Source organism: Chrysochloris asiatica, unplaced genomic scaffold (assembly GCF_000296735.1).
Source record: "Chrysochloris asiatica unplaced genomic scaffold, ChrAsi1.0 scaffold00050, whole genome shotgun sequence".
In the NCBI taxonomy this organism is placed as follows: domain Eukaryota; kingdom Metazoa; phylum Chordata; class Mammalia; order Afrosoricida; family Chrysochloridae; genus Chrysochloris; species Chrysochloris asiatica.
This window is the reverse complement of record NW_006408568.1, coordinates 6,904,376-6,930,129: the sequence shown is the minus strand read 5'-3', so window position 1 is coordinate 6,930,129 and position 25,754 is coordinate 6,904,376. Positions and strand designations below refer to the sequence as shown.

The 25,754-nt window shown below is 45.2% G+C and overlaps 1 protein-coding gene across 1 annotated transcript in view; it reads right to left on the bottom strand.

Moving 5' to 3' along the window:
- The window catches only part of IQSEC3 (IQ motif and Sec7 domain 3), a 194,584-nt gene extending 170,338 nt beyond the window's left edge, over positions 1-24,246 (bottom strand). Inside the window, exon 1 of the mRNA XM_006862699.1 lies at positions 23,705-24,246. Coding sequence (XP_006862761.1) covers positions 23,705-24,246 — 542 coding nt within the window. The remainder of the gene's footprint in view (positions 1-23,704) is intronic.
- Positions 24,247-25,754: the final 1,508 nt, after the last annotated feature.

Below are 25,754 nucleotides of genomic sequence, written 5' to 3'. Positions count from 1 at the left end.
AAGGGGGGGGGGCGGAGTAATCTGCTACAATTTGATGAATTTTACCTATACTTACAGATGTAATAGCTCAAAAAAGGGAACAAATCTTTACAGCGAGGATCACTCCCACCCCCTCAGTACACAGGGTTGACAGGGATGGGCAACTTAGACATTGGCTACCCAAAAAGGAGGGGGGCCTATAAAGGCAAGAAGTGACTGGCTCAAAAGCTTTCAAGAGGGAGTCTAGTTCCAGACTAGGGGCAGGGGAAGGTAGAATCTCCACTGAATAACTTCCAATCTGTTGGGACAGGGCTGTCGAAAGGAAATAGGGATAAGACTCTGGTGGTACAATAGTGAATAATTGCCATCGGAGCTGACTGTGAGATAAGAAATATAGAGGTAGATGTTTTTTGACAAAAGGAAGGGAGTGATTGATTTTGCAGCCCAGGAGTGGAGGTCCCTGGAACCATCAAATGAGAAGAACAGAGAGTGGGACCATACCCAGTGAGGCAGAGACACCAGGGATGGAGACAGAGACGATGACGTGGACAGATGGAGCAGTTGGGGACACTGAACTCAGGGAGGGAGAGAGGCTGTGTGCTGACGGCCAGGGGGCAGGTCTGTAGGGTTTACCCTTTGGTTATTTGATGATGCATGGAGGGGGTTGTACTCATTTCAATGAAACGAATTACGATAGGATGAATGTAAAACTGATATTCTTCCATGTAAGCTTCACAATAAAAACTTATAAATAAATAAAAAGATGTAAGGAATGCACAGAATTACTGTAGCAAATAAGAATTGTTTGATGTTCAACTATTTCAAGATGTATCATATGATCAAAAACTGATGGTACTATATGAAGAAGTCCAAGCTGCATTGGAGGCATTAGCGAAAAACAAAACTCCAGGTATTGATGGAATACAAATTAAAACCTTTCAACAAATTGATGTAGTATTGTAGGCACCCTCTCCTCTATGCCAAGAAACTTGGAAGAGAGCTACCTGGCCAACTGATTGGAAGAGATCCATGTTTGTGCCCATTCCAAAGAAAGGTAACCCCACTGGAGTGCAGATAAAAGCAAACAATATCATTACTATCACATGCAAGTAAAAATTTGCTGAAGATCATTCAAAAATGGTTACAATAGTACATCAACAGGGAACTGCCAAAATTTCAAGCTGGATTCAGAAAAGGATATGGAAAGAGGAATATCATTACATTAGATGGATCTTGGCTAAAAGCAGAGAGCACCAGAAAGATGTTTACTTGTACTTTATTGACTATGCAGAGGCATTTGACTGTGTAGATCATAACGAACTATGGATAACATTGTGTAGAATGGGTATTCCAGAACACATAATTGAGCTCATGAGGAGCCTGTACATAGATCAAGAGGTAGTTGTTCTAGCATAACAAGGGGATACTGAATGGTTTTAAATAAGGAAAGGTGTGTGCCAGGGTTGTGTCCTTTCACCATACTTATTAAATTTGTATGCTGAGTAAATAATTCAAGAAGCTGGATTATATAAAGAAGAATGTGGCATCAGGATTGAAGGAAGACTCTATAACAACTTGCAATATGCAGATGACACAACCTTGCTTGCTGGAAGCAAAGAGGACTTGAAATAGTGATGAAGATCAAAGATAGCCTTCAATATGGATTGCATTTTGATGTAAACAAAACAGAAATCCTCACAACTGGACCAATAAATAACATCATGATAAATGGAGAAAAAAATTGAAGTTGCCAATGACTTCATTTTGCTTGGATCCACAATCAATGGTCATGGTAGCAGTAATTTAGAAATTAAACGATATACTGCATTACACAAATCTGCTGCAAAAGGTCCCTTTAAAGTGTTAAAGAACAAAGACATCACTTTGAGGAATAAGGTGCATCAATATCAATTCTAAGCCATGGTATTTTCAATAACCTCCTATACACATGAAAGTTGGGCAGTGAATGAGGAAGACCAGAAATGGATAGATGTACTTGAATTATGGTGCTGATGAAGAATACTGAAAATACCATGGTCTGCCAGAAGCACAAACACATCTATCTTTCTTAGAAGTACAGCCAGAATGCTCATTAGAAGTGAAGATAGCAAGACTTGGTCTTCTGTACTTTGCACATGTAGTCAGGAGAGAGTAATCCATAGAGAAGGACGTCACGCTTGGTAAAGTGGAGGGTCAGAAATAGAGGAAGACCCCCAATGAGATGGCAGCAAAAATGAGCTCAAATACAGCAATAATTGTGAAGATGGTGTAGGACTGGGCAGAGTTTCATTCTGCTGTGTATAGGGTTGCTATTAATTGGAACCTACTCAATGGCACAAAATAACAATCAGGATTATGTAGCATTAATGAGATAATGGATGTGCATAAATGTATATCATATAACATAAAGACATGAAAGACTGAATTGCACTCCAGGGTTCTCTCTGTTCTTGATCCCCTCCCCTAGACTTCATTTTGAGCAATAAATCACATCACCCTGCTCAAAGCCCTACCACCATAACTTCCCATTAATCTCCCATCACACAAACTCCTCTGGAAGGTCCATTCCTCCCGCTCCAATCCCATATCCTCCCACCATCTCCCTCTCTCTTGATCCCTCTGACTACTCTGTTCTTTTATGGGACACAAAGTTTCTCCCAGCCTCAGGACCTTTGCATTTGCAGTTCCCACTGCCTAGGGTGTCATCCCTTTTGGTCTTCAAGTGGCTCCATCCCTCAGTTTATTGGGTTTTTCTGCTCAACTGCCACCTCCTGAGTCTGTCACAGGGAAGCTGTGGTAGCACAGTGGACTATGTGTTGACCCGCTAACTGCACTTCAAACTCACCAGCCATCCCACAGGAGACTGAGGCAGTCGGCGCCCATAAAGATTTAGTCTTGAAAACACTATAGAGCAGTTCTACTCTATGCTATAGGGTCACTATGAGTTGGAATCAACTCAACGGGAGTGAGTGAATGAGTATTTTATCAAAAGAGTCCATAGGTAGCACAAGAGATTAAATGCCTGGTTACCAGTTGAAAACTTAGTGATTTGAACCCATCCAGAGGCACATGGAAGACAGGCTGGCAATCTGCTTCTGAAAGGTCACAGCCTTGAAAACCCTCTGGAGCAGTTCTCCTCCGCATGGGGTCACCACGAGTCAGAAATGACTTGATGGCAACTAGTAAGTCTATCAAAACCACCCTCTTGCCAATTGCCCTCTTATCCTGCTTTTTCTTCATGTTGCTGTTGTTGACCTATCAGTTCTCAGTATAGCTACTCAATAGGGTTTCCTACTCTATAATCTTTACAGAAGCAGATCACCAGATCGTGCCTTCCACAGAAACAGCTGATGGGTTTTCAACAGCTGACCTGATTTACAGCTGAACACTTAACCATTGTGTCACCAGGGTTCTTTCATAGCTCTTGTAAATTTATATGTGTTAATTTACTTGTTTATTATCCGTCTTCTCTTGAATGTGAGATCCACGGGGCAGAGTCTTTGTCTGACTTGTTCATCTTGAATTCCCAGTACCTACAAACAGTACCTGACATGATGTAGATTGTTGTTGTTAAGTGCCATCGAGTCGGTTACAACTCATAGCGACCCTGTATAGGGTTTCCAAGGAGCGGCTGGGGAGCTTGAACTGCCAACCTTGCAGTTCAAACGGTTTTGCAGTCTGGTGCATTAACCCACAGCACCACACCAGGACTCCTATGATGTAGATAATAAATATTTATTAAATAATGACTCTAACCAAATATTGAGAAGTCTAAATAAAAATGTCCTTCCCTAAATAATAACACACTCAACTATCCTCTTTCCACGTTGCTTTTCCCTCACATACAATACAGCTCATCATGTTTTAATCTTTCCTAGCCTAATGAATATTTGTGTATATATGTTAATAAATGAATGTGTTCAGGCTAATCTAATGTTTCTTGAGCTAAGACTGCATTGGAATCCCTTGTGAGCGTCATTTAAAGCACTCTTGTCCAAGGCACAATTGGTCTCTATTTACCTAGAACAACAGAGGTAGAAGGAGAATCAAGAATAAGAGTAGAACGCCGTGGCTACTTGTCTCCAAGGACAACCGCCTCTACCCCTGAACCATGAGGCCAGATGAACGGGATAGTACCAGCTACCATTACGGAACATTTTGATCAAATATTTCATAGAAAAATCCTGATCAAACAGGGGACATGCAGAACAGAATTTCTAACTCTCATGGACTCCAGACTTCCTAGAGCCATGAAGGTTAGGTGAACACCTGAAACCACTACCCTGGGATAATCTTTAAACCTTAAACCAAAAATATCCTCAGAAGTCTTCTTAAAACCAAACAGACTTGAGCAATATGCCCTTTTAAGAATTATCTATATGGAATCAAATTGACACCAGCTACTTGAAAGATTAGATAAGAACTTTAGTGGTCAGTGAACTTATGTTACTGGAGAGAAACACTTCATAAAAGGCGTTTGAGAATGGTTACAAATTCCAAGAATGTAATCAATGTCACTAAATGGTAGATGTAAAAACAGTTGAATTGATATATGTGTTGCTGTGTATTCTCACCAAAAAGTAAATGAAATTATATATACATTTGCATATATATATAGAGAGAGAGCCCTGATGTGGTGCTATAGGACAAACATTGGGATGGTAACTGCAAGGTTGGTGGTTCAAACCCACCAGTTGCTCTTGGAACAGGGTTGATATGAGTTAGAATGGACTTGACAGCACTTAACAAGAACAACATCATAAAACACACTTGACTGCCTTCTTCCTCAACACCTTCTAAATCACAGTCTCCAGAGCTTAGACCTGGGCAAGGCATTTTGAAAAAACATCTCTTGAAAATGTGGATGCCCGTTCCTACAATGCAGGGAGGCAGTGGAGAGCAGAGGTCAGGAGCACTACGTTCTGACTGGAATCACAGTGCCTACATTTGAATCTAGAAGCTACCTCCAGCTGGTGGTTTGACCTAAGGCAAGTTACTTAACCTCTTTGTGCCTCTACCCCTGAACCATAGAATGGAACGTAGCTTATGAATTATTCTTAGGACATATTGAAATAAAGCATATTACAGTGCCTAACAAATAGTAAAGGCACAATAAATGTTAGTTTTCATTAAAGTATTATTACTTTTCTCCTGGTAGTGACCTACCTAGTCTTTCTCAGTTTCTCTAAAGGGTTCTTCCCATGTGGTGGTGGTGTGCTGCGGAGTCTGACTCATAGTGACCCTGCATAGGGTTTCTGAGGCTGTAAATGTTTATGGGAGCAGAACACCTCATCTTTCTCCCGCAGAAAGGCTGGTAATTTCAAACTCCTGACTTTGAGATTAGCAGCCTGACTCATAACCACTATGCTACCAGAGCACCCATGGTGGATGGTCAGTAAGTATAATGATTTACTTTGAGATTAGCAGCCTGACTCATAACCACTATGCTACCAGAGCATCCCATGGTGGATGGTCAGTAAGTATAATGATTTACTGACAGAAACAGACCTGCTATTATTTCTCCTACATTCAAAAGCTATCCTCTTGTCTTGAACTCACTTCACCTGCCAGCTATCACCCCATTTCTTGACTCCTCTTCATAACGAAACTCCTCAGAGAGATTTCTGTTCTCACTTCCTACAATCCTTCTCATTCTCTTTTAAATTTCTTATTAGGGAAATTTAAAAAATACATAAAAGCAAAGAGCAGTATCATGAATCCCCACAAACCCTTCATCCAGCTCCAACTGTGACATTTTGTGAACATTCTATTCCCTCCCCCATTTTTTTTGCTGGAGTTTTAAAAGGGAACCCCAGAAATCATATCATTTCACCAAGGATGTATATCTCCAACAGATTAAGAACTTTTAAGAGACAAAATAATAGTATCATCACACTTAACTAAATTAAAAAGTCCTGGTGTGGCACTATAGGATCAGCACTGGACTATGAACCACAAGGTCGGCAGTTCAAATCCACCAGCTGCTCCTCAGAACCCCTATACAAGGTCAATATGAGTTGAAGCCGACTCAGTGGCACTTAACAATAACAATATTAGCTAATACTTTATCTGTGTTCAAGTTGTCCTGAATGTCTCAAAAACTGTCTTGGTTTGTCTTTTAAGTCTCTTTTTCCTTCTAAGGCCTACATTAATCAAGCTTCTTCCCAACCTCATTTTACCAAAGCTATGCTCTTCAAGGTCACCATTACCTTAATGTTGTTAATGCAAATAGACAATACTTATTCCTCATCATACTTCACATGCCAGCAGCACTGGATTCTATGGTTCATGGCCTCCTTGATGAACCACCTCTTCATTCAGCTTCCAAAATACCACATGGTCCTCCTCGTTTTGTCTTCTTCTTCTCAGCTTTCATTCCACCTCTTCATATTGGTGTGTTCTAGGACTCTGTCCTTGGCCCTCTTTCGTCTAATCATTTTTTGGTGGTATCATCCAGTCACATGGCTTTAAACCAGGCATCAGTTGTCTTTGAGTGGATTCTGAATCAAGGCGAGCCCATATGTGTCAGAGTAAAACTGTGCTCCATGAGGTTTTCCATGGATGATTTTTTTGGGGAAATATATCACCAAGTCTTTCTTCAAAGGCACCTCTAGGTGGACTTGAAGCTCCAACCTTCTGGTAATGGCTGAGCATGTTTACCATCATGGCTTTAGGAGTCACCCCAAATTTTTATCTCCAGTCCATTCCAAATGTCTACTCAGCATGTTCACTTGAATGTCTGCAAGGAATCTCAGACTTGGCATGTCTGAAATTCAACACTTCAACTTCCCCCTGTAGTTAATGGCAAAACCATTTTACCAATTACTTTGGCCTCAAACCTTGAACTCACCCTCAACTCAGTTTCTCTCACACTCCACATTCAACCCTCCGGAAATAGTGTTGATCTGGCTACTTATCACTATCTATCGCCTCTGCTACTGCCCCGGGTCCAAGCTATTACCAGCTCATATTCGCTATGGGTCAGAACTGACTCGACGGCACTTAAAAACAACAACCATGATTTTGCAACAGCCTCCTCCTATCTGGTCTTTCTTTCTTCTCCCTTCAGTTTATTCTCCACCCAAACTCAACCCAGCAGCCAAAGTTCCTTTTAAGTGTTCTCTGCTCAATACCCTCCAATGGTTCCTAGCTTTTCTTAAGTAAAAGTCATCAAAGACTTCACCACAGACTTAGGTTTTATTTGGAATTTTTTAACAAGGGCAATTATTGAAAAGGAAAATTATTCCCTGTGTGGGATCATCCTTGGCATTTTAGGTTGTTTGGCATGGCTTTTGTCTACTAAATGCCCTGGTATCCTGCCCCCAACACTGCCAGTTACCGTGAGGAAAAAATGTTTCTATACACTTCCAAACGCCACCTGGTGGATGGTACCGTTGAGAACCTTGAACCACATGAAACTCACCAGTCGCTCCTCAGAAACCCTATACAGGGTTACTAAAGGTCGGAACTCTGGTAGCGTAGTGGTTACGAATCGGGCTGTGAACCACAAGGTCTGCAGTTCGAAACTACCAGTGGTTCCGTGGGAGAAAGATGAGGCATTCTGCTCCTGTAAAGACTTACAGCCTTGGAAACCTTGTGCAGGGTCACTATGCTCGGAACTGACTCCAAAGTACTTAACAACAACAACAATGGACTCTTGGAGTCCTGGTGCGATGCTGCAGGATAATGCACTGGACCACAAGGTCAGTTTGAACAGCAAGGAGATGGTGGTTTAAACTCACCAGCTACTACTCTGAAAGCCTACACAGGGTCACTATGAGTCAGAGTTGACTGACAGCAGTTAACAACAACCCTGTATCCTTGTATCCATCCTCCCCAGGCCCCACTAAGCCCTTTCAGACCGCTTTCCCGGTGCTGTCTGCTTCTGTCTGACTTGAACCAGGCAGCCTCCTCACTCTGGACTTCTGTGCCAGCAGCTCCCTCTTCACCAGGAATGTTCCTCCTCCAGGTTTCTGTTCAGATGTGATTTTCTCAACCCACCCTCTTGGAAATTACTAATCCTTTTGCCCCAGACTCCCTTCTCTGCTTTATTTTTCTCCAAAGCACTGAGCCTATCGGATATACTATGTTTGATTTATCTTATTTATTTTTTGCCTGTAAGCTTCATGAAGGATTTGGGTTTTTGTCCACTGCTGTGCCCAGTGCCTGGAACAGTACTTGGCATATGGTAGACACTCAATAACCATTCATTAAATGATGAACTACATACAGATGCCAAGAGTATATATACATTGTTGTTGTTGTTAAGCGTCAACTCATAGCTACCCTCTGTAGGATTTCTGAGGAGTTACTCTGGTGGGCTTGAACCACCAACCTTGCAGTTAGCAGTCCAGTGCTTATCCTAGTGCCACACTACATATACTTATATATGTGAATATATACATATTTGGTGCTGTAGGATAAGCACTGAAACACAAGGTCGTTTTGAACTGAAAGTTCATGGTTCAAATTCACCAGCAGCTCTTCAGAAAGCCTATAAAGGACCGCTATGAGTTGGAACAAATTCAAGGGCACTTAACAACAACAGAGACAGAAATTAACATTTCCAAATCACAGGCATAAAGAATTGACTTCATTCTAAACAAGAACAGTGCTGTGTTCAGCCTGGGGTAGGAAGTGGCAGGAGGGGCCATGAGAATTTCAACCCATTTCTCAGTTCCATCCAAAAAGCTTTTCTAAAGGAAGAGGGGTTTTAAGGCCCACCCTCAGTTTGTTTTGAACCACATTGTAACATCTTTGAAATTCCTCTAACCAAGACTACTTTGACAACAATGGGAGCCCCAGGGAAGAAAAAATGAGTCAAACTAGAGTTTTAAGACTAAGAAGTTCACTTGCTGGATCTTATTTCTAGCGCAATTTTCCAATGTTAGTAGGAGGTTACAACAGTGTGGTGTGGCAATGTAGGATAAGCACTGGACTGCTAACTTCAAGATCGGTGGCTCAAACCCACCAGCCACTCCTTGAGAATCCTATACAGAGTCTCTATGACTCAGGACTAATTCAATAGCCCAGAGCAACAACATAAAACAGCAGCAGGAAGTCAGTTGATTGATGGGGCAAGTTCAAATGGTTCCTGCAATAATTGTCTGTCTACCCCCTCCCTGGAGTCCTGGTGTAGCACTGTGGAATAAAGCACTGGACTGCAAGGTCGGTTTGAACTGCAAGGGGGTTAAAATTCACCTGCTGCTCCTCAGAAACCCTATACAGGGTCGCTATGAGTCAGAACTGACTGGAAGGCACTTAACAACAGCCCACCCCCTGGCTTTCAGAAAAGCACACACCAAATGATTACACAGAGGCAGACTAGCCAGAGCTTGCCTTCAAAAACTCTCAGCCTACAGGAAGAAAGGACCTAGCTTCACAGCAGCACAATGGAATACTTTGCAGCTATTAAAAAGAATGAGGCAGCTCTTTTTATACTGAATATGGAAGGATCGCCAAAATGCAGAACAGTGTATAGTACACTACTATTTGTGTTAAGAAAGAAGAAAGGCATATATTTGCTTGACTCTACATAGAATATCCCTGGGAATGAGGAACGGTAACAGTGGTTGCAGGGGAAAAGGGGTATCAGTGGTGGGTAAATGGATAGAAATGGGTAGGGGAGACATTTTTTCATGTAAAGTATGACATCTTTTACATCTTGTATTGCCTATTGCTGTTGTTGGAGTCCTGGTGTGGTGCCCTGGGCTAATGCATCAGACTGCAGTCATTTGAACTGCAAGGTCAGTGGTTCAAGCTCACCAGGAGCTCCTTGGAAACCCTATACAGAGTCGCTATGGGCCACGTTAGACTAGACGGCACTTAGGTTCCAATTCGTGGCAATGCTGCCTAGGGTTTCTGAGGCTGTGAAATCTTTCCAGGAGCAGAAAGCCTCATCCTTCTCCCATGTGGCTTGTGAATTCATGCAGACCTGGTGGTTAGCAGCCCAACTCCTAACCCACTACACTACCAAGGCTCCAGTATTAACTACTGGTAATAGTGGTGGTGGTGGTGTGCTGTGGAGTCATTTCCAACTCATAGCAACCCTCCATAGGGTTTCTGAGGCTTATAAATCTTTGCAGGAGCAGAAAAATCTCATCTTTCTCCCGTGGAGTGACTGGGAGATTCAAACTGCTGACCTTGTAGTTAGCAGCCCAGTTTGTAATCCACTATGCTACCAGGGATCCTTGTATTACTTATTGTTGTTAGGCACCACTGAATTGGTTCCAACTCATAGTGACCCTGTGTAGGGTTTCTGGAGTTTGTAAATCTTTGCAGGAGCAGAAAGTTTCAACTTTAGAATAGAACACAGCCAGATTCACAATATGAAAAACAAAAGGGCCATGTGAAAATTGCAATATTTTTGGTGCCAAAACAAGAACAAGTACAGGTGGCTAAAAGCTGGAGGACAGAGGCCTTCAAGCAGAAAGAGATCTGGGGCTTTAGCCACCTCATAGGACACATATGTGACCCTGGACTGAAAAAGCCAGTGGGTTCCTAGCCCCTACCCAAAGCCAGGAAGAGTTGACAATCTTTGGAGTTAAGGTAGTGGGTGATAGGGCAGTGAATAGAGGGGGTACTGGTTGCCCAAGCGGGTCTGGCCACACACACCTGGACTGCAGAGCTGCTCTTGGCCCCTGCATTCTAGGAAGGCCAGGGACTGAGAGAAAGCAGAGCAATCCAAAAAGTCATGTGGAGCAGGAAGTGGTAGGGTTAGGTGTGCCTTCCGGAGGAAAGAGAAGACTTTGTGTGGTTTGGGGCTGTTGTGGACAAGAAGCAGGGAAGGCTGTCTTTGAATATTTGAGGAGCTGTCAAATGGAAGAGGAAAGGAGGAAACCTGTTCTGGACCTTGTGGAAGACACACGAAGTTGGAGAAAGAGCTTTTTACTTTCAACAAGCACTTTCTGGCCCAGTTCTTGCCACCAGGAGGGTCCCATAATAGTAACTTTCTTACTTTGAACCTGCACTACGACGGACCAGGCACTTGGACTAAACCGAAAAATCCATTGCCACTGAGTCATTCCAACTCATAAAAACCCTGTAGTGCAAAGCAGAGGTGCCCCATAGAGTTTCCAAGGCTGCACTATTTACAGAAATCCCTGCTGCCCCATCTTACTCCCAAATAGCAGCCAAGGGTTTAAACACTGCGCCACCAGCGATCCTCCTGCACTTGGCCTGCTCAGTACTTTGACATTTAACTATTAATTTTCACAGTAATCCTGAAGTTAGTACTATTCACATTCCCATTTTACAGATGAGAAACCAAGGCAGTCACACAAAGGTGAAGCAGCCTGTTCAAGATCAAAGTTGGTAAATGGAGTCAAGATTCAAACAGCGTCTCAAGCTTCTAACATTAGAAGTTTGCTTTGAGCAGATACAGCCATTGGAATTCTAAGATTCTATAAAGTACAAATATTTGTATAAATACGGAAAGACTAAAGTAGGGATGGGACTTTCGCCAAGGTGGCACGGGAACTCGAGGCAGATGCCAGGTAGAATTAGATCACGGTGACTCCATCCTGATATCCCTGACCCTGAGCCGCCCCCACCTTAATTTCTTCCGCATCTCTAAAGGGAATTCACTCACACCAGCCTAAGCTGGAGCCTACGGAGGTGGGGAAAGGACGCCTGACCATCGAGCATACAGATGAGTGTCAGTGTTGGCAGCCTGGACGGAGAATGGATTCATGGTCTGGGGCAGGAGATGCCACTAGGGCTCATGACAGGGACTGCAGGGAGCACGAGCTGCCGTGAGCAGGATCAGCGGGGCTGTGATGCAGCACGGAAGTCCCCTCGGCTCCCGGGGAACCGCGGCGGCGCGGGGGGAGGGGAGGCTGGACGGAAGGAGGCTCCCAGACGCCACAGGCGGGAGAACGTGGGCTCGCAAGGCTGAGTCTGATTGAGCAAGGGCCGTGGGGGGTGGCCAGAAACCTAGGTTAACAGACTTAAGAGACAAGGCGAGGGGAGAGAGGCAAGGAGGCAGCCAGTGAGAAGGCCGTGGGGTACGTGGGCGAGACCGACTGTAGGTCCATCGGGAGGGCGCGCCTTGCGGCTCACCACCCCACCTCGCTCCCGCCCCCGGCGCGTAGGCCTCGATGAGCCAGAACGCACAGGTGTGGAACCATGCGGCCGCGTGAGTGCGCTAAGGAGACCGCGCCAAAGGCCGGGCTTCCGGAGCGTGTGACTCAGCAACCGCCTGGCTTCGCTGGGGGCGCTTGTGCGCGTGCGCGGGCGAGGGGCGCGCGGCTTCCCTGCGCTGAGGGTGCCCCGCCCCCGCCACCACCCCCGCGGGGAAGTGCGGAACTCGGCGCGGGGAGGGGGCGCGTGGGCTGGAAGATCCCATCCTGCTTGTCATCAGCTCGCCAACCCGCCCACACAGCTGAAATCCTGACTCCGCGTTCGTTCCCCACGGAGAAGCCCCGGGGGATAAGCGGCCAGAGGAGGAGGGCTTCCCCATCGAGTTCTGCGGGCAGAGGGCGAGAGAAGTGACCTGGCCCGACAGTGGGGTTGGGGGGCGCACTCAAGCTGGGGGAAGGAAAAGGCAGGAAGGATCCTCAGCTCACCCCTCAGCCGCTCCCCATTTTTATCCATTATTGCTTAAAGAAAGCCCAGTGGAAATTCTTGAGGTACTTAATACAGGAAGCCCCCACAAAATTCACCTCACCCACGCCCACCTGCTGGACCGCCCTAGAAGTGGTCCACAGCAGCAGAGGGAATTGAGAGCCTCCAAGTTGTTTCCCACACTCTTGTCATTTGGAAGTCATTTTTTATATCTAAACTAGGTCTTTCCTACTGCATTCCGAACCCAATTTCTCTGATACGCAACCCCTCTAAAGAGACAAATCAAGCAAGATATTTTTTGAAGCACTCAGAAAAACTTGAACACAGATTTGGTGAGTTGGAGACAAGGGGGTGTCCTGGGCAAGAAGGAGGGCAAAAGAATGTTGTTTCTATTGAACAGCAGGGGAAGTCAAGGCCCGGAGGTGGGAAAGGGTTTGCTCCAAACTTACACTGAGACTGCAAAGTAGGGTGGTCAGAATCAAGCGGCTTGAAAAGATAGCTCCCAGCAACTAGTGCTGCCTTTACCTGTTTCTGGAACTCTTTTTGGTCTCTTCTGATGGGCTCTTAGTAGCAACAGGGATGTCTAAAAGATACCAAATGAACCAGTCTGGAATAGCCCAAGGCCTTTCTGCAAAGACCAAGCTGTGCAAAGGAAACACAGAAGCTAGATGCAAGCAAGAATTCCCAACTGTTTTACACAGAGCTTTTGTTTCTATGGTTGTTTTTAAGTAAGCATCGTGTTGAATTGATGCATTCAATGAAAATTGTGGTGAATTGGAATCATTTATCAAGGAAGAATTTGTGGAATTCCCTTGCATCTCTGCCTGGAATGGGGAGTGCACTGCTGATTGGAGACTAACTGCTGGTTTGCATGACATGTCCGAAGTCCTGAGAGGTCATGTAGCAAGTGGCAAGCCCTGGCCACAGCGAGGCCATGGTAGGATTGCAGGAAAAAGCATGCTGCAGCTTTTTATATACCTTGCTATCCAGTACCTGAGCTTCCAAACACCATAATTCAATACTACGTGCCTTCCGGTCAGTTCTGACACACTCTTAGTGACCCTGTATTGGATTTCTAGGGAGCAGCTGGTGAATTTGAACCTCTGACCCTTGCAGTTCAAACCGACCTTGCCGTCCAGTGCATTATCCCACAGTGCCTCACCATAACCACACCTCCGCTATACCCGGTGGGTCATCAGGCAGCCAGCCTTTTTCCCAGGAGCTCATGTTCTGGGAGGCCAACTCTCTACCATGAGACCAAATAAGGGATAGAAGGATGGGTGTGGAGGCACTGCAGATTGGCCCTGTTTTACAGAGGGGAGGGCCTAGAAGGGAGTGTCATGGAGTCCTGACAGCATGACTAGTCCTGGGAGTCATTGGCAAAAGGCTTTGCTCTTTGCAATAGCATACACACTCTTCTAGATGGTGTGGGTTGTCAGCCAACTCCCCCAGTCCATCATAACATACACTCAATCCCACAAACACACAGGCACACTCATACACACACCCACTCACCCTCCCATCAGTATCCTAACATTTCCCTGAACAGAGCTGGTACTGCCAGTCTAGAAATAGAAATCAAAGACCTGGAGTCTGGGTGTTGGTTCTGGTCTCTTACTTCTCCAGCCAGACCATAAGCCTAGAATCCAGCTCTATCTGCTCTCCTCACCCAGCAAGACATGGCCACAATTCAGGTCAGCTCAATCTGCTGACAAGGCTGGGGGTGGGGAGTAAAGGGAGAAGACAGTGACATTGAGATGAAATACTCTAAGGACTTTTTTCAGGCTTTGTTCTTAATGCAGCTTCCCAGGTCGCAGTATCCATGAAGTCAGAGCTCATGGAGAGGATTGGGTAGGTTCCATTAGCCAGGAGGGGCAACCTCCATCCCTATGTTCCCCTCACTCGGCAATCAGCCTTCAGAGCTCAGTCTCGGAATCCGACTTCACACAGGCTCACCTGCAGCATACTGTACTGTTGGACCTAAGGGCAACCTGCTCCTCCACACCTCCCACCAACTGAATTCTTCCTCAGCTTTCACAAGATAGCTTTCCCTCCAGCCACTCAATAATCACTGAGTCTTCCTGGGCTGTACATACCAAGAGTTTACCCATTTAACCAGGAGTTATTAATCCTGTCTTTTTCATGCTCATGCAACACTAATCTCAACCTCTACTTTTCTACCAAATCTTACATCCCATAGCAAACCTCTAGAGTTATGTGAAACTCACACACAGACACACACAAATTACTTTAAGATTCTAGAAAGGAGCAGAAGACTTAAGCACCACGTTGCTCCTTAAACTCTGTGCCTTATTACTTTTATACATGAAGCCCCTTGGGAAAATATCCCTTCTCTAGTCCAAATAATTGGAGTTCTGGTGTGGCGCTGTGGGTTAGTGCGTCAGGCTGCAAAGCCGTTTGAATTACAAGGCTGGTGGTTCAAGCTCACCAGTCGTTCCTTGGAAACCCTATATAGGGTTGATATGGGTAGGAACCAACTAGACAGCACTTAACAAGTCCAAATAATTACTTTTCCAAGACAAGTCAGTGTAGAAGTGTCCTGTGCCCCTCTTCTTTCTTTACTAGGGTCAGGCAAAGCAATTCTAATTCCCTGCAAAATTATAGTGGAGATAAAGATATATTTTGACACTCAATGACCTGCTTACTGATTCTTTCCCTTCCTCGTGAGCTTTCTGTTCAGGCACTTAGTCTGACAGCACCTTCATGGTATCCCCTCTCTATTACCAAACCATTTTTTCAGAAATTGCTCAAAATATTTCAGGCTGAAGTGTAAACTGATATAGTTAAACGTGTTATTTTTCCTCCATCCTAGGATGATTTGCATTTTAACAAGGGGGAAACCCCAAAGGAATCACTAATTGTGGAATTGTTGGCACTGTGAGATAGTCTGGAAGACAGAGATACTAGCCTTAGTCCCCTAAACCCCAGTAACTAGCTGTTAGTTTAGCCCTGAATATCCAGAGAACACTTCTGACCTGTTGTTTTTTTTTAGTTTTTTTTTTTTGCCCATCACCATATAATGTCAGGAGACTAGATGAAGAGTTAAAATCTGAGCTTAGAAACCTCAGTCACTTCCCACTCAGACCTTCATTTTTTCACTTGCCAAATGACAAGTTTGGACCCAGATGACTTTAAAGAACTCCTCCAACTCTAATATCTGTCTAATCTCCCAGAGGGGTTGGGGGCTACTGGAACTGCTCCAAAATTCCTCAGTCCCCACAGTTGTAACCTAAAAGAAATGGCCCAATGTCAGCACAGAGTAAGGTTAAAGCTATTTCTCTGGGTAGAGATTTGGACAAGCAGCCTGCATCACTCTGTCCCAGTAGCCTGCCCACAGGGAAGAAAGGTACCACTCAGCATTTGCATCTGTCTTGCAGAGTTACATAACCCTCCCAGAGATTCCAAACAGAGCAACGCAAAACAGCCCATGCCTGCCACACACACACACACAGCAATTTTTCGTCTATGGTGTCCTCACAGCCATAACCACCCTGGGAGAGAATTTGAGAAGCCTAGCATCTCTCTCTTTCTTATTAATTTGTTTTCCTAGAAGGTTTCTCATCTAAGAAAAATCTTGAAGAGAAAAATCTTTTACCTTCAGAACTTGACCAGAGAAAACAGAGTCCTCTCTGCCATTCACTCCCTGTGCCCCTTACCCCCAAAAAAGAACCCCACCATATCAGGCTTCTTTTCCTTGCCCTTCCTCCCTGATATCCTTTCAGCTGTCTGACCTCAAGTCCACCCTTCCAACCCCAGAAGTGAGACATTTGGAGGAATAGATTCAGGTTTCTTTCCAAGAAAGTGGGAGATAGATTACCGACTTGAGATTCCATTCCTCCTACCCTCCACTTTTGTTCTTGACAAACCGGTATACGTTTTCTGAGACTGTCCTTTCCCCATTTAGAAAATGGGCAAGATCATTCTTAGCCCCATGGGGCTCCCTCGGGTGCTAACTCAGATCCCTTGATGTTCTTAAGAGAAGTGCAAATAATCTTAAAATGCAACAGAAAGGATTCTGATTGGGCTTAAGGAAGCATTTCCCAGCTGTAAAGTTGTGAGACCTCATCACAGATTACTGAGGGGACAGTGCAGTTGTCTTGCCGGGCTGCATTTCAAGATGAACTCAACATTCATGGATCTGGAATAGCTTAAGTACAAATGTCTGCAGGCAGAGGGGTGAATGAGAAAACGTCATGTGTACAAAGGTGACCTGCAGAAAGGATTCTGAACCCGGGTTCTTAGCTCTCTCTTGTTTGACACTGAGTGATTCCCCTGTCTTCTGGGCCTTGGTTTCTCTATCTGTAGAAATACTGCCATGTGTGGAGCATGTAAGGAGACCTGGTGGTATAGTGGTTTAAGTGTTCAGTTGCTACTTGAGAAGTTGGCAGTTTCAAACCCACCCATCGGGGAAGAAAGATCTGGTGATCTCTGCTTCTGTAAAGATTATTGTTGCTAAATGCTGTCAAGTCACTTTCTGAGGAGCAACTGGTGAGTTTGAACCACCAACCTTGCTGTTCAAACCAACCTTATGGTTGAGTACTTATCCTACAGAGCCACACCAGTATTCCATAAAGATTACAACCAAGAAAACCTGTTCTACTCTCTCTCATGAGTCAGAATTGATTTGACAGCTTCCAACAAAACAACATTGAGCACTCACTGTGTGCCAGGAACAGTTGATGTTATCTATGATACTGATTTCTTATGATATATAATATTATATGATATTTTAATGTTACAGCAACCTTTTAAAATATATATGATTACTCATTTTGCAGATAAAAAGCAGATGTTCCTTTGTTGTTAAGTGCCATAGAGTCGGTTCTGACTCACAGTGACCCTGTATAGGGTTTCCGAGGAGCCTCTCGTAGAAGGTAAATAATGTAAGGTCTCACAGCTGGTAGGTACTAGAGCACGAGCCCTACCCAGCTGTAGCTGTTTCCAAAGCCCATGTTCTCAACCACCTGGATCTTGAACATTCTGTGATTCTTCTGACAGCATGGTGGGTTATGAGTTGGGCTGTTAACTAGCAAAGTCAGCAGTTCGAATCTACCAGTTACTTTGTGAGAGAAAGATGAAGCTTTTTGATCCCATAAAGATTTACAACCTCAGAAACCCTATACAGGGTTATTGTGAGTAAGAAACAACTCGACAGCACACAGCCACCACCACCATGTCTTTGTTGTTATTGTTGTTGTTAGGTGCCATCGAGTCAGCACCGACTCATAGCGCCTTATGCACAGCAGAATGAAACACTGCCCGATCCTGGGCCAACCTCACTACTGTTGCCACTCTTGAGTCCATCGATTCTGCCATTTGGCCAATCCATCTTGCTGAAGGTCTTCCTCTTTTTATCTGATCCTCCACCTTACCAAACATGATATCCTCTCCAGTGGCTGGTCCCTCCTGACAATATGTCCAAAGTATGAGAGACGAAGTTTGGCCATTTTGGCCTCCAAGGAGCATTCTGGCTGCACTCCTTCCAAAACGGATCTGTTGGTTCTTTTGGCAGCCCATGGCACTTTCAATATTCTCCTCCAACACCATAACTCAAATGCGTCAATTCTCCTACAGTCTTCCTTAGTCACTGTTCAGCTTTCGCATGCATATGAGGTTATTGAAAATACCATGGCTTGGGTCAGGGGCACCTTAGTCCTCAAGCTGACAAGTTTGCTTTTCAACACTTTAAAAAGGTCTTGTGCAGCAGATTTGCCTAATGCAATACCACCATGCCTTTAGCTTTCTTTAAACCTTAAAATCTGATTTCACCCTACTCCTGGTCCTCTTTCTATTTGTCACTGCCCTCAGTGCCTGAAATGGAAGTGACTACCCTCTCTTCTCTTTGGCAGAAGCAAGAAATTCTTTGCAGCCTATGTATGAACCTGCACTTTGTGCTTTTCTAGAAGCGAGGGAGGAAGGAGCTGCAGTGGCCCAAACCTCCTGGGAAACCCTGCCAGATGTCCTTGCATCTTGGGGATCTGCCAGATGCGGTGAGACTGTCCCCAGGATCTCTTACTAAGAATCCCCTTACTAAGTACTAAGCTGCAGCCATGTGTTCATGGTCACTGATAAGTATGTTTGGACCCCAGTGAGGAAAAAAATTAAAAGTTCAGGCTCCCCTACAAGGACACGCTGTTGAAAATCTTTACATGGGATTTAAATTCAGGACCTGAGTCTCTTTCCAAATCTTGGGCCCAGCTTTTTGTACCACCTCTCCCCTCCTTTTTCCTATCCCCTTCCCTTTCATTGCCTTTCCACCCACTCCTGACCCCATCTGCCTTTTTTCTCAAGTGACCTTTGAATCTCAGTGTGCATATTTGCTGAATCAGCAGGACCAACTGCTGCTTCTCTTATTTGGTTGTGGGCCAACAGGAAAATGTGCAAGGATGCTCTTTTGTGAGGGCCTATGGAGTTAGCCGTGGGGGTCTGGGGAGGACTTGGGAGTAAGGCAGGAGAGAGTAGGGGTGAGGCAAGGTGAAGGGGGCTGGTGAGGAGAAGGGACGTAATTTGTGGCCAAAGCATGACTTGGTGTTACTGAATTTTGTTCTTTTGGATAAAAGGGAGTGAAGGGCAGTGGCATGGGTCCTTGGAAAGGCAAATCTATATAAGGACTCATTCTGTGCTGGCTTCCAGGTATGAGCAAATGGCATGCTTATTCCTCTTTGGGAGCCTTCATTCTGACCGTATTTCCCAGTCTGTGGCTAGATGCCCTCCCCTTGCTGCAGATAATGGATGAAAAGGAAGATAGGTAGATGTCTGATTGGTGAGCATTGGCCATAACAATCATCCACAGCAACCATACCTTCTAGACACAAGATGGTAAAGACTCTGCGTACGCCTCAACTTAATAGATTGAGTTTAGCCTCATGTGGAGGGGATTGAGAAAAGGGGAATTATACCACCAGAAAATGGAATGATATACACATTTGATACAGACATTCCCAGGGACTGAACCTTCAGGGCTGTGCCCTGTCTCCATCTATCCTTGGCTTTTTCTGTTCCTTGACATAAACCCTTGACTCCAACGAAGAAAATCTCTCTGAGCTCTGAGCATGATTTGCTCACCCTTCTAAACCCTGTGCTGTTCTGATATATGGTAGTTCTAGGCAGTGTGCTTGCACTTGTTCAGATATTATTTAGGTATGTGTCTCGTGTATATTGAGTGAAGACTGTTTGCAGCACAGAGTTCAGGGTTTTGAACAGAATGGGCACTTGAATAGTATTAAATGACTGATGGGCTTTTGGGCTCTATTCATAGCTCCCAGGATGGGCCAATCATGAGCTGCCACCTCCAAGTAGATAGCCCTGATTCAATAAGGATAGAGACACCTGCTCCAATCAACATCTTAGACAACTCAGACTGAAAAGTGCATCGAATCGTCTTTTACCCATCCCCTCCTATGGTCCCTTACAGGACCACAGAGCTCAGAAAATGGCCTACAATTCATACCATTCTTAAAGGATGGGATTAGAGAGGAAAGAGACATTTCTCTGCAGCTTAAATGGAATTAAAGGAATAAAACATGGGAGAGAGAAACTGATGGAAAGGGAAGAAGGAAAAGAGAAGGGAGGGAAATAGAGATAGAGTGCAATAAGGAGGCAAGGGAGGAAGGAAGCGAGGAGAGGACAAGAGCTTCTGAGCATTCAGATTTCATAACCACTTTGAGGTGAAGAGCTTAGGTAGGAGTGAAACTGAATCATAATGCAGGATTCTTGCCTGGCCTCCAGTTACTCCATCCCCACAGGCTTGGAAGACAAATTTTGGGACCCTGGACTCTTAACTGAGTATCTGGGTGGATACACATGTGCTCAGTAGACACGGTGGGCACACTGAAGCATAAAGGTAGGGCCATGTGCTTAAATGACAAGGAGGGGACTTTGTTAGGTCAGACTGGGACTCTTGTTCCAACCAGCAAAGGAATAATAATCAATTCCGTAGATGCTGTGAGCCTTGATTGAAAAAAATAAAGAGGAGGAAGCTACATTTGTTTGTTGCTTTCATTAAGAGGTAAAAACAGTGGGAGCTGGAGCTTAGCAAGAGTCAGGAAGCATGCGGAGAAAAACTATTAACCCCTTGATTGTCTTTCTTCCATGATACCTCACCCACCCCACATTGTTACTTCCTTGGCGTGACCTCCAACGTCACCACCTTTATATCTCCTTCAGCTGACAGAAGGAGAGAGATGGCATATTAATGCCGATCAAGTGGCAAGTAAATGATCCATTATTTTCCAGTTCCAGGCTCCCCAGGTCTCCTGCTGCTCCTGGAATTAGGCAGGAAGAAGAGTTCTGGGGATAAGAGACAAACTATATGATGAGATACTGCATCTAATACAGTGCATGGTCTCTTGCAACCCCCACCCTGTCCTCACCAACCTCACCTGGGCGACATCCTCAATAATGTGAGGTCAGAGATCCCTTCTCTATCTGTTCCTCCAATTTCAGCATGCTCAGTAGAGAACTGATTCAACAGTGAGCTCCTCGGTCGAGACACCAGGGATAAGGCTGCTGGCTCTATTCTTCTCTTCTCCTCACCTCACCCTAACCATAGAGATCTCTCCTTGCCTGATAGCTCCATGTGCACCATGGACTTAAAGGCAAGGGAAAACAAATATACAAAGTGGGGCCATGGGCAGAGAGAAAGGTGAGACCTGAGTTAGGCAAAACAGAGGTCCATAAGGCATCCAAGCTGTCTAGATGCCCATGATTCTACCTGCAACAGGAGAGAATGGTACAGGTTGGAGGTGGAAGTACATGTTAAGTCCAGGTTTGAGGAACAGGATAATTTGAAAAAAGGAAGGTACTACTGGTATTAAGGAGCCCTGGTGGTGTAGTGGGTTACATGTTAGGCTGAAAACTGCAAGTTTAGTTCAAATCCACCATGAGAAAGAGATGCTCCCATAGATAATTACAACCTTGGAAACCCTATGCAGGGTCACTATAAGTCAGAACCAACTCAACAGCACACAACCATCCACTGCCACTGCCACCACTACCATCACCACCACCACCACCGATGTTATTAACCTTTTAGTGTCTGATGTAATTTCCTAAGTGAATGACTCCCCCATCTTCCACAATGCTAATTTTTTCTTATATTTTTCTGTTTTCTTGGGAAGCAAAAGTAGGATGAAGGGAAGGATATAAATGTCTTCTCTCTAGTAATGGCATGTGAGGCTGGATAGGAATCCAAGTGATACCTAACCCCTGGATTCCCAGCAGGAACACCTGGGAGGGAGGGTTTTGGGTTCTCCAAATCACTTTGGGGGCCCCAGCAAAGTCATTGTCCATGAAAAGGGATATTTTCTCATTTTTTCCTGTCCACACACAGTCTCCTGAAAGGAGACAAAGAAAGTGGGGGTGTTGGGGTGAAAAGGGAGACACCAGAGGGCATGAGAAGAATCAGGTAAAGAATCATAGCTTCCAGGAAGCTGTGGCTGCCCCCTGGGAAATAGAATTGTTCATTTTCTTGGGAAAAAAGGCCACAGAGTTGGAAGAAGGTTGTCTTTTGGTAAGCCACAGGCACTAAAAAAAACTGACTTTCTGCATGTTATCTAAATAAGGAAAGAAAACTGTGAAACTGAGGGGAGGGCAAATGAGCCATTGAGGGGTATACGGAATGAGACTATCTTCTTAGGGTTTTAAGTCTTCCAAACCAGACCATCCAAGGTCTTCAACCCCTAATATCTCATGGTTATAGTCAAAACTACTCTATGAGCTAACAGGCCCTAATCCAACTTCTTTACAGTAGAAATAAGGATAAAATGCATTTTTAAGGAACACATAAAATCTTCACAAGTACCCTTAGACCTAAAACACACTTAAGACTAAGTAAAGATCAGATTCTTGGCTCTCTGTCCCTCCATCTCCAACCTTGTCACACACTCTCCATTAAAATCAGCCACTGTCAGGACCAGGTATTGATTTCCTCTGAGCTGTCTTTCCATGTAATCATCACCTGGCTGATCAGAAGAAGACATCTGACACGGTCATGGCCTTCCCAATACAGAGGAGAAAATAATCCAGCCCACTTTCATTCTTCACCCCATGTTGCTAGTTCATGGATCATATAAGTAAAGGAAGAGCTTGAAGCCTTAAAGTTCTTCACTGAGGGTTAATAAGCATATTTTGCACAGGGCCCGATATGATTCCAATTGTCACCAAATAAACAAGGGGAAACAAAATTTACCATTGCCAGTCATAACAGACTCAAACAGTTATTACATCCAATACCATACCATTTGCTAACTGTCTCCCTCGTCATTGTTCCCTTTCCACAGTTGCCAAGCATCCTGTTCAAAAACCTTCCTTGAGTCAGAGAAAGATGCTATAAGCAGATCCAAGTCCTGCATTGGCTTGGTGGGTTATATCCTTGTACCCATTTGGTTCTTTAGTGGTTCAGAACCATAGTGCCTACTCAGGTCAGAGTGGAGTAAGCTTCCATAAATGAGCCACTCCTGGCTTCAACTCCCACTGCATCAGTTAAAGAAGCAGCTGGTTCCTCTGGGAAATGCCTTCTCTCACCTTTCATCTTCCTGTGTCTCCAGATCCCTTTTCTTCTCACATCATTCCTGCTTTATCCTTATAGCTTTATCCTCTGTCTCTCAAATTTCCCTCATGCCTCAATGCTACTATGTGGACCTCAGCCCTTTTCAATCTCTTCACATGCCTTTTTTGCCAAGCCTCCTGTCTTTTCACATCTCACTCTCTATTCAAATCATTTTATTACCCAAACTCCTAATTTTTTCTAACTTAGCAATTCTTCAGCAGTTCTTTTTTCTTCATGCTTCTTCTTCACCCCAACTTCTTCCCAATCTTGTCCTCTTTAAGCTCTGTCAGTTCCCCGTATCCTCAAATCACTTAAAACCAATTTATTTCCTTTTTACCCTCAATGATGCTCTGGATGTCCTCTTTTTCTCCAACATCCTCAAACCCTCTCAAACACCGAAATCATTTCCTCTTTTTTCCTGAATCTCCTTGAAACACTTCTAACCCCCAAGCATCTTTTCATTTCTTTACTTCACATTCACCCAAGTCTTTCAGACTCGGGTGCATCCTGTTTCTCCCCTGTCTTCTCCTCACACCCACTTGTTTTCCTTCCTCCCAGTCCAACAATTCTTATTCCCTCTTCCCCACTCACTCGGATCTCCTGCTCAGGACGCCCTTGCCGAGGGCAGCGGGGGATTTGTGTTGAAGGAGGGTTCCAGCGGCAGCGCAACAACTCGGGGGACGCTCCTTTTCCTTGTCGGCGACGGCCCCGGGTATCATTGGGTGCTGATGGGGTGACTGGGGTGCGTGTGCCCTGCTGCTGGGGCCCGGCTGGGGTTGCACCAGGAGCTGTCCGTGGTGCTGAAGCGGTGGCTGATCTGGTGTGGCGGGCGAGAGCTGTCCGTGGTTCTGGAGTGGCTCCTGGGCCCCGCCGGTGGCGTTGTCGGTAGTTACCGGGGGAGCTGGCAGCGGGGCTGGCGACGGGGGGACGAGCCCGGGCGGAGGCTGAGCTTGCAGCAGCTGCTGGTGCTCCCACAGACTGCGGTTCTCAGCGCTTAGCTCGTCCAGCCGCCGCTCCAGCTCGTCTATGCGCTGGCGCTGGGTGTGGATGAGGCTCTGCTGGTTCTGCACGATGGCCGTGAGCTCCTTGAGATAGAGCACAGCGCGTACCGGGTTCTCCAGCAAGCTCTCCATGCCGCCCGCCGCCGCCTTGCGCCCTGCCTGCGCCTTGGCGGGCGGCGGGGAGCGCGAGGGAGCGCGAGGGCTCGCAGGAGCCAAGCAGCCCTAGCTATCGGCTCGCCTCCTCTTCGCTGGGTCCAGCCTTCCTCCCTGCCGCCGGCGCCGCGTCACCGCCACACAGAAATTCACACACGCACTAAGGGGCGGGGCCGCGACGTCGGGGCCCACCCACCCATCCTCCCTCTGGTCTTGGCTTCGTGAGAAGGCTTGGCTTCCTGCAGGGCAGAGAGGCTAGAAGGGAGGCGAGTGAGAGTATGTGTGGCCAGCGGGAAATGAGAAGTGGGAGTATCCTAGGAGAAGGGAGTGGGAGTGGGAAACAGGATAAACAAGGGGATCGGAGAAAAAAGAGGTAAAGCTGACTGGTAAGAAACGGAAAGCTGGAGAACCGGGAACAACAGTACTGGGAAAGTGCGGTGGGGCGGGTAAAAGAGAAGCAGAATAGGAAAAGAGGGAAGAGGCTGGGAGAATGAGGAAGCAGAAAAAGGAAAGATGAGCAAAGAAAAGAGAAAGCATGGGACTCTGTTTTACTAGTTCTAGTCATCCAAGAAGTGGGAGCTTATTTTAAAGACCTTCTGAGGAGGAGGTGTCACACTTGCCTCTTCTGTACTATCTATTCTGCTAGGGAATTGTTTAGAACATTAGGATCAGAAAGGACTCTAGAGAATCATTTAGTCTTGCTCCTTCATTCAGCCTTGAGGAAAGTTAGAGTAGGATGACAGTTTATGCTTGATTTTTCTCTGAGAAATGAGACCACAGCAGTTTGGGGCTCACCAGCCGCTTCTCGTAAACCCTATACAGGGTCGCTGTGGGTCAGAACCGATTCGACGGCACTTAACAACAACAATAGGGACATAAACTAAAGAAAGCCTCTAGGACTCTTACTAATAATCCAAGAAATTTTTGAAGGCATTGTTTCATTTTATAAACATTCATAAAATTATCATAATACAGGTGGTGCTAAGATTAGGATGATTGGGATGAAATCCTTGGCCTCTTGAAATTTATGATTAGATGGGTGAATCAGATACAAAAGCACTTTATATGTTATGATAGAACTTAATAACAACAATATATTACGATATATAATAAAATAGGATGGCCAGCGTGCTCCAGGAGCTGAACTGCTTGGGGATGCCAGAAAGACATCTTGAAGGAATAATGCTTGAGGTGGAAACAGTTTTTCAGGAAAGAGGAACAGCATGACCAAAAGTCCAAAGGTGTAAATCAGTATGGACTAAATCATTCATTGATTTTTACAACAAATGTGTATGTACAACACCCGCTAAGAGCACAACAATGTGCTAGGAACAATGCAGGCTACATCTAGCATACGTAATGCTATCATTTCTATAATCCAGAGGATTACAGGCTAGTACAGTAAAATATGGAATGCACATGAATAACTAGGATACAAATCAAAATTTCTGCAACTGCTCTCCAAACCAAGTGTCAGTGGAGGTTAA